At 39.2% G+C, this 9,911-nt stretch overlaps 1 protein-coding gene across 5 annotated transcripts in view; it reads right to left on the reverse strand.

Annotated features, from left to right (window-relative positions):
• Positions 1-9,911, reverse strand: part of Dnm3 (dynamin 3) — a 495,066-nt gene that overhangs the window by 410,655 nt on the left and 74,500 nt on the right. For all 5 annotated transcript variants that reach the window (XM_005363963.2, XM_005363962.2, XM_026787594.1 and 2 more), the window contains exon 2: positions 5,338-5,411. In XM_005363963.2, the coding sequence (XP_005364020.1) occupies positions 5,338-5,411 (74 nt within the window). The remainder of the gene's footprint in view (positions 1-5,337; positions 5,412-9,911) is intronic.

Genomic DNA, 9,911 nt, shown 5'->3' on the forward strand with positions numbered 1-9,911 from the left:
TTTGGTTCCTGTCCTGGAACTAGCTCTTGTAGTCCAGGCTGGCCTTGAACTCAGAGATCCGCCTGCCTCTGCCTCCCGAGTGCTGGGATTAAAGGCGTGCACCACCACCGCCCGGCTATGAAGATGGATTTTTAAATTGTCTTAGCTTGATGACTACAAATCCAAGTCCATCCTCAGTTCAAAGGCCCTCCTACCTCATCTCTTTGCCACTTAAAAATGTCTGGGCTCCCGGGTAGCTCAGAAGCGTCAGGATTGTTTTGTGTGAGGGGGGAGATGGCTAAGTGAGTAAAATGCTTGCGTGGAGAAATGGCAGAAGGAAAGCAAAGAAGAGCCGGAAACAGCTCAAAAACTTTAGTGATGTTAACTGTTTGGTTATTGTTGCCACCACAACCAGAGCAATGCTGAAAATGATCCTGGAAACATTTTTAGGAGCTGAGATAGAAGACAAGCGATTTTCAATGTGGACATTAACAAATATGGTTAAAGGTTAACGCAGCCTCATCTCTACATCCAGCCATGAAAGAGTATCAGAAATAAGATTCACCCTCTCATCCTAAACAACAAAAGAAAAAAAAACAGATTTATGAGAGAATTATGTTCAAACAACAGACAACAGGTAAAGCAAGAGAGCAATTCCTGGAAGAAACAAGCAAGATGGCAGCTTGAACTGTTCCAACATATTCCAGAGAGAATGTCAGTCAATCTCCCAGCAAATGGAGAGAACCAACCAGATCTCAGTGATCCTTCCAAAGAAGAAGACACAGAACTCTGAGTTCAGAGAAACCACCAGCAAATGAATGAATACAGGAGAGAATGAAACTTACAACCAACATCTATTGCTATTATTTCTCCTGAGATTAATACCATTATTTTATAATTAAAGTGGTATTGTTTGTATAAGCTTTTCATTTTGCTCATTTCCTTGCCCAAGGTTTGTTGTAGATCTCTTAACACTGCCATCTGAACAAATACAGCTCAGCAGAGGTCAGGCTGAACTTTACGCCTCTGCCTTAAGGTGGTGACTTCAGACACTGCTTGCTTGGTTTTGCTTTATCTTAAATGTGTAATCTGTCTTTCTAGACTTCGGATGTTGGAACAGCATTTCAACCATCCTACCTGGAGGGAATCAAACACCGTAATAAACAGCTATGCCAACTTCGATAGAAGCCCTCTGCTTCTATGTGTATCATGTAAAACTTCTTATCCTGCCTCAATTCAAGCATATTAATAATATGAATATCTCTGAAAACAAATATGCAAATAACTCATCCCCTCCAATATAAAGAAAAACAAAATGAAAGCTACAAAAACTGTGTTTATGTATGCAGGCTTCTCTTTGGCCACAGAAACTCGGCGTTATTATATGCATACTTACTAATCACTATTCCTGGAGATAATTAGAAAAACACGCAACACTGGCATAGAAATAGGAAATGTGTGTGGATTAGCGAGGAATTCATTCAGCTGAATCATTTTCCTTCCTAATTAGCATGATAGCAAAACAAAGACTGCATCAAGTGTTGCTTCTGTGAACAAGGATATCGGTGTCACGCTCTTGGTCTCTGCTATTGAAGAGCGGACACCCTAGGAGGATGAGACACAGATACACCACTCTACAATAGGCCAAGATCAATCCTGTGACAGACAGCCAAGTACAAGGTCAGGACAGCACACAGAAGAGAAGGGCTGGCATTCCCTGTAGGACAATGATCCAGGCTACATCACTAAATAGCCACCTCCCTTATTCTTGCTCATTTTACTGTTTTTGTACACCTGTCTTCCTTGGTCAAATAACTTCCTAATGTTATTCCCATAGTTTTTACCTTCTCTTATTGTCTTATCCAGAAAGTATTTAGGGATGTGCTAACCACTGGAGGCATTCACCTTAGTGTCCCAAAGATGAACTAAACACCCAAATTACCCAAGATAAACTCATTCAATATCCATTTGTGAATACCTAGCCATTCTCAATTTAAACATATTCTCTCCTGTTGAACTCTATAGTAGTTGTTATAGGGACTATGTCTGACACATAGCTCTGCACCACCCAGGAAATAGGTTTCAGATGAGTAAAAGAAATCCATAAACATTTACCACAGTTGTTAATCCATTTTCCTCTATGAATGTCTGGCTTTCTTGCAGGTCATGCAGAGAACCCGAATTAAGTTCCCAGCACCTACATCAGTTAGCTAATAACTGCGTTTAACTCTAGCTTTGGTGGCATCCAACACCTCTGAACTCTGCAGGTAGCCACACAAGAACACATACCCATACAGGGATATAAGTATATATGCATAATTTAAAATAAATCATTAAAATAATACTAAGCAATTTAGGTGAAATTTCAAGATTATATCTTTGTTTTTACTTTTTATTTTATGTATATGTGTTAAGCCCCTCTCTGTGTGTGTCTCTGTCTCTGTCTCTCTTTCTCGTGTGTGTGTGTGTGTGTGTGTGTGTGTGTGTGCGTGCGTGCGTGTACACCAGGTCTGGCACCTGTGGTGGTCAGAACAAAAGATCTTCTGAAACTGGAGTTACAGATAGTTTTGAGCCACTGGGTAGGTGCTGAGATCCAAACCAAGGTTTTCTGCAAAAGCAGTAAGTGCTGTTAACCACTCAACAATTTTTCCAACCCAATATTATACCCTTGTGAATCAAAACAAACCCATGTTCTAGCTAACTATATTTATGCTTATTTAGGAGTCTACACTAACACCTAATAGATGGCCCCCTTAAAGTCCAACATGGATATTGATAGACATACACAGAGCAAAATCAAGACATTAAAATAGTATAATAATTAAAAGCTAGTATATGAGATACATTTTATTATGAGGAGTTGAATATACAGTATGCATAACAAGAAAAAAGCATTTTCATAAAGAAGGAGGAGGTCAAAGGAAATAGATCAAATGGAAATTGCAGTTGGCATGCATTAGATTGAAGACCCTCCCCGGGCCTGAGTCTCAGATTGCTTTTGATACATCTTACAAAGAAATGGTTCTTCCTAAGTCCTTTATAAAAATACTTATAAAGTGCTAGAGAACCTCAAGTTCCTGCCATGCTTTCAGTGGCCTTCACTTAAAGCTCTAATCCTCCTGTCATGTTCTCCTTCAATGCCTCTGGTCTACAATGCTGCTGCCCCCATTTGCTTTCTTCTTCTTTTTTTATTGATTTTTATTGAGCTATACATTTTTCTCTGATCCCCTTCCTGCCTCTCCTCTCCCCTCTTCCAAGGTCCCCAATTTACTCAGGAGACCTTGTCTTTTTTCTACTTCCATGTAGATTAGATCTATGTATGTTTCTCTTAGGGTCCTCATTGTTGTCTAGGTTCTCTGGGATTGTGATTTGTGGGCTGGTTTTCTTTGCCTTATGTTTAAAATCCACTTATGAGTGACTACATGTGATAATTGTCTTTCTGGGTTACCTCACTCAAAATGATGTTTTCTAGCTCTATCCATTTGCCTGCAAAATTCAAGATGTTGTTATTTTTTTTCTACTGTGTAGTACTCCATTGTATAAATGTACCACATTTTCCTTATCCATTCTTCGGTCAAGGGGCATTTAAGGTTGTTCCCAGGTTCTGGGTATGACAAACAATGCTACTATGAACATACTTGAGCACATGACCTTGTGGCACGATTGAGCATCCTTTGGATATATACCCAAAAGTGGTATTGCTGGGTCTTGAGGAAAGTTGTTTTCTAATTTTCTGAGAAATCACCACACTGACACATCCAAAGGGGCTGTACCAGCTTGCACTCCCACCAGCAATGCAGGAGTGTTCCCTTTACCCCACAACCTCTCCTGCATGAGCTGTCATCAGTGTTTTTGATCTTGGCCATTCAAATAGGTGTAAGACGGAATCTCAGAGTTGTTTTGATTTGCATTTCTGTGATGACTAAGGATGTTGTATATTTCCTTAAGTGTCTTTCAGCCATTTTAGATTCCTCTGTTGAGGGTTCTCTGTTTAGGTCTGTACTCCATTTTTAGCTTTCTTTTTTTTAACTACTGCAGCAGCACTGGGGTCTTCACTCTGTTTTCTGCTGCCCTTTTCATTCACTGCACCTCCACACCCATTGGCCCCAGTGTTGAAGTAGCAATGAAAATAATTTTATGGTTGAGGATCACCAAAATATAAGGAACTGTATTAAAGGGGTCACGGTATTTAGGAAAGTTAAAAACCATTGCCTTAGCTTTCCTTTTTTACAGGTATTGTTAGCAGAGGGGTTTTCATATGTCTGTTAGGCTAAGAAAGCACCCCTTAATTTTTAGTTTATTACAAGTTTTTTGAATGAATGTATAATGCTGAGCCTACTGAGATGATAGTGTGAGTTTTGTTAATTTTCTAAGTATATCGACACAATGCATTATATTAATTGATTCAGAAGTTAAAAAAAATATCTCACATTTCTTGGCTAAAACAAGATGATTCTAGACAGGCAGAAGTTAGAACTCAGGGTTGCTAAAATGGTCTTGAAACTAAAGAAAAAACTAAAAGTGCCACTTTCTAAATTAAAAAAAAATAATAATATTACCATAGAGCAAAGGTATTTAAGACAACATGGTATTGGTACAAGAATAGAAACAGTGATCAATTGATTAGAATTGATAATTCAAATATAAATACACATAGCAACAATCAGTAAACTTTTGACAAGGATTTTAAGAACACATGAGGCACAAAGAATAGTCTTGTAGACAGATGGTGCGCAGCCATTGGTTGTCTATGAGTAGAACCTGAAGTTGGATTAGTACATAATATTCTAAGTTTAAGTATATGCATGTATGAGTATGTACATATAAGTATAATGTCCACAAAGGCCAGAAGAGATATTGAATCCTCTGGATTTAAAGGTACAGGTGGTTGGAGCCACATGATGAGGGTGCTGGAAACTAAACTCAGGTCCCCTGAAAAAGGAGAAACTGCTCTTAACCACTGAGCTCGCTCTTTAGTTCCTTAAATGGTTGATTTTTTATGGCAGAATAGTCACACATATAATATACACACATGCAGAAAGAATATGCACAAAAGGAGTGTTCATGATAATATGATAATATAAACTTTCAGAGATGAATTACAATAAGCAAATATCTTCTTGGCCTAAGAAAATTGTGCTAAAAATCTATATGCATGTAAGACTTCATCTTCAATGCAATCAAAAGAATCAAAAGAACAATGGACAGGAAAGTATTCTTGAGAGAAATGCAGATGGCTGCCCATACCAGAGCAGCTGTAGAAGTGGGTTTGTTGACATATCTAGTGCCCACGAATAAAAATGACAGTTGCCATGGGGTGTGCACATCACACAGTAAACATATTTACTACTTAATTACCTGCTTTAGACGTGACAAGCTGAAGCACAAGAGGTCGTCGGGTCACGATGCCTGAGCCTCGAGGAAGAAAGTCCCTGAAAACAAACAAGAAATCATAGATGAAGGCATAATGGAATTTTAAATTGGGCTCTAGGGTAATTCTTTTAATCTCCAATCTTTCAATGTGTTCCTTCTCTGTCTCAAGAACACTAGTCCCATCTATGGAAGAGGTATTTGCGAAGTTCAAAGAGAAAACGTGTGTCAGCAGCTGATCTGTTGTTGCATAATTTCCTCACTAAAACACCGCTCATTTACCTAGGTAGAATTAATAAAGCCTTGCCTAAGTGTCTGCATGTTGCCTGTTCATTTTCACTTTCAGAGAAACTGCATTAATTTTAAAAATGGCCTGATGCCGGGCAGTGGTGGCGCACGCCTTTAATCCCAGCACTTGGGAGGCAGAGGCAGGCAGATCTCTGTGAGTTCGAGACCAGCCTGGTCTACAAAAGTTAGTTCCAGGACAGGCTCCAAAACCACAGAGAAACCCTGTCTGGAAAAAAAAAAAAAAAAAGAAGGTAAAAATGGCCTGATGCTGAAATTAATCCCATATCTTCTGATAACTGCAAAACCAGTATTGGCTCTGGCTTCAATATCAATATTAGTGCCATAAAATGCTAGCCATAATGAAGAGGGTGAATTAAACTATATTTTCTAAATATCCTCAAATTTTCCACCAATAAAAATACCCACAAAATGTGGTCTCAAATGGAAGCAATTATTATGTCATAGAAAGTAACACTAGCAGGAGATAGAAAGATGAGTCAGTGGTTAGGAGCTCTAACTGCTCTTCCAGAGGACCAGAGTTCAATTCCCAGCACCTACAAGGCAGCTCACAACTGTCTGTCACTCCATTTGAATGGGACCCAACACCATGGCAAAACACCGATGCACATAAATTTAAAATAAACAAATAAGAAATTAACACTAGAAAAATATTGCAATTTAAGTTTTTCTTATTGTTCCTATTAAGTGGAAGATTCTTGGGAGAGATCATGTTGAAAATGACATGTTAACATAGAATGGACCACACTAATAAACTCCAGCAAAGAAAGCATTGCATTAAATTACATGGACAACATCACATGTATCATTATTGATTCTACTGTGTCAAAGAATTCATAAACACCAGCAACACAGCTTTTTTTCTGTGTTGGTGTTTTGTTCAATTGTTGTTATGTATTGGATATTGAACTTGGAGCACTCTTCCACTGGGGTGTGTGTGTGTGTGTGTGTGTGTGTGTGTGTGTGTGTCTTCTTTTCACTTTTACTTTGAGACAGGGTCCCACTAAGTTGCTCAAACTGAACTTGAGCTCACTCTGTAGCCCAGACAGACAGGCCTTGATGTTGCCATCCTCTGGCCTCAGGCCTTGACCATATTATAGTTTTTAAGCATATTTAGAATGCCTCATACCTGTAGGAGGAATGCCACAGAATTCTATTCAAAATAAACTGAGCCAATGACTCAGGCTTTCTCAAAAATGAAGTTTTAGGATCATCTAAAAGTTAGAACTCCAGACGCCCAGGCCCCAGTCTCAGTGATGCATACTCATAGTGCTCGTTGGGAAAGTCTAACTCCTGCAAGACCCTAATGCTCGCCGGGGTTTGCGCCACAACTCCACGGTCACACTGGCATACAGCAGACACAGAGGTTTCAGAAAGAGCGTCAGCACAATGAATTTCAGTGCCACAATGACTTTCGAAATAGACAAAGGTCAAAGGAAGTATTCCAAAGCACAAACCATCAGAGACACTGATACTTTCAGTGGAGGGTCACAGAGACAAAAATTAAACAAATTTCCTTTTATAACTGTTATTTTGCAAGTACTAAAATGTATTTTGAAATAGTCCATCAAAGCCGGGCGATGGTGGCGCACACCTTTAATCCCAGCACTCGGGAGGCAGAGGCAGGCGAATCTCTGTGAGTTCGAGACCAGCCTGGTCTACAAGAGCTAGTTCCAGGACAGGCTCCAAAGCTACAGAGAAACCCTGTCTCAAAAAACCAAAAAAAAAAAAAAAAAAAAAAAGATAATGACATTTTCCTTAGCCCCAAGGGCTGAGAACCATGTAGAAGTCATTATATGCTGTTGAAAGAGGAGAATGAGAAAGATGTTTGTGCTTGAACTTAAAAGATGTCACTTGAAATAAGTAGTAATTTTTATTCATAAAAAATACATTAGCTAAGCATAGTGATACACATCTATAGCCAAGAAAGGCAAGGCAGGAGAGCCTTGAATTCAAGGCCGGCTAAGCTGCACAGTGAGACAGCCTCAGACAAAGAAACAAAAACACAGAACAAAGCATCTATGTTCTGTGCCTACAACCAAGAGGGAAGAAGTTCATTTGTAAGTCAAAATGAATGGAGGGAAAACAAAACACCAGAGTAGAATTCTAGCTGAGAAAAAAAAATCTGTTTCTGTGAATGAAGTTTTAAGCTTTAGAGATGGCAAAGAGAAACGTAAGGTCATAAATGCCTGAATACTGCCATTTAAAAACTGAAATTTTCTCCAATAAAAGAGGAACAGAAGGAAAGGAAGGCAAATGAAGCAAGATATGTTGACTTGACACCCTCACGCAGGAGCCTGTTTGCGCTCATGTTCATGACTGGACATTCACAGGATATAGATTTACCAACAACTCCACTTTAACATTTAACCTAAAGGAGAGAGCATGTACACTCTCAACCAACAGTTTTCAGGCATCTGGCTGAAAGTAAGCTCGCTGATACACTAATACTTTTCTCTTCCTCCTTTTTAGTCAATCTAGCCTGACGTGGCATAATGAGGAATGAGTGGATCCAGACATCCAGCCTGCTTCTCCCTCACAGCCTGCCTCTGATAAATACTCTCACCAACGATGAAGACATTGAGTAGCCATGTCTGGATACCTGGAATTCTCTCCTGTTTCACAGCCTATGATATATAATAAACCACTAGAGAGAAATCTCTCCCTAAGAAAGAAGTGGGTGGCCAATCTAGTACCCTGAAAATGCATCTCATCGTGATGACGCAGCAAAATTAGAACCACATGCCCAGAACCTTCCTGTTGTGTGAGCTGAGGGCAGAGGACCTCAAAGGAGAGGCAGAGAGCACTGATTTCAAAGCCAGTGCCACCGTTGCACAGGCAAAATTCTCTCGAAATGTGTTCAGTAATTATAACTACAAACCAGATCATATGGCTTGAATGAAATTACCCATTACAAACCCAAGTACCGTAAAACTGCGCATCCATATTGCCATAATTATTGCTACATTATGGTCATAATGTGCTCCCCTTAATATTGTAGTATTCTCCTGCAAAATGCCATAAATCCCTATTTGTAAAATGTTAACACTTTATGAATTGAACATGAGAGAAGGGGCCACAGACCCCATTTGAGCTACCCTCTTGGCGCAGAGCAGCTGCAATGGTTTGGAACACTCGGTTTGTTATCCCTGCCTCCATCCGCACCAAGCCAGGCACTGATACAAACAATATTGAATAATTCATTAGTCATTGAGTGCAATCGTTCACTTGATTTTCATTTCTTCCATGTATTACACAGTTGGCTTTTTGTGTCTCATAGCATGTCTTATGGGGAAATGAATTTACTACACTAAAGTAGGGGAGCTAATGGCTGTACCTCTAGCAGTACTTTTAATTTAATGCATGTATTTTCTTTATTATAGTCTAGTATAGACATTTGGAGAGATAAGAGGGACCAGAGATCCCATTTAACCACACACACCCATCAATCAAGTGCCTATCTATCCAGTCTTTGCATATGTTTATTCACAGTAAGTCCATGTTTTTCTTGCTTTCATTATTCCTAAGAAGAAGTAAAAATAAAAATTCCCATCATCCCATATAAGAAACAGAATTGTAGCATTTCTTACCAGGCTTTTCAAAAATTGAGTTGCCAAGAAATATTATTTTTTTCGCCAATAGGAAATGGTTGGGCTTTGGAAGCCCCAAGAAGAGAGCACAGCTGTTGTCTCTGGGATGGCTACCTCCAACACAGAGAGGTAAGTGACCATTAATCAGATGGTCTGTTCAAGAAATAAATGTCTAACGACTTTTTACAACTAAACATGGAGGTACAACTCAGACTCTCCTAGAAGCTAATTCTTGTAGCTAATTCTATGATATGTAAACTTGGTCTTGAAGAACTATATACAAAGGACTAGACTGTTGCTATAGATACGCTCTGCACAGAGTGCAGATCAACACAAAGCAAATAGCATCTACTCTGCTTGCATGACAAAATTTCAGAGTGGAAACATGACATAGGAGGCACTCCACAGTTTAGTTCAAAGGCCTAGGAAACCAGTGTAGAATAGACCATTAAGTAGCTGTAAATATTAAAGGTCAGAAGGAAACAGAAAAAGAAGTAGACCTCAGAAGTGTTCATATGGTTGTGTGTGCTTGTTTCCATGAAAGTAACAGAAACAGGGAGGGTGACTTTTAAATTATCAGATATACATTCCAGAAAGAAAAGAGAGATAGATAGATAGAGAGAGAGAGAGAGAGAGAGAGAGAGAGAGAGAGAGAGAGAGAGAGAG

Source organism: Microtus ochrogaster, assembly GCF_000317375.1.
Source record: "Microtus ochrogaster isolate Prairie Vole_2 chromosome 6 unlocalized genomic scaffold, MicOch1.0 chr6_random_2, whole genome shotgun sequence".
Classification (NCBI taxonomy): Eukaryota; Metazoa; Chordata; class Mammalia; order Rodentia; family Cricetidae; genus Microtus; species Microtus ochrogaster.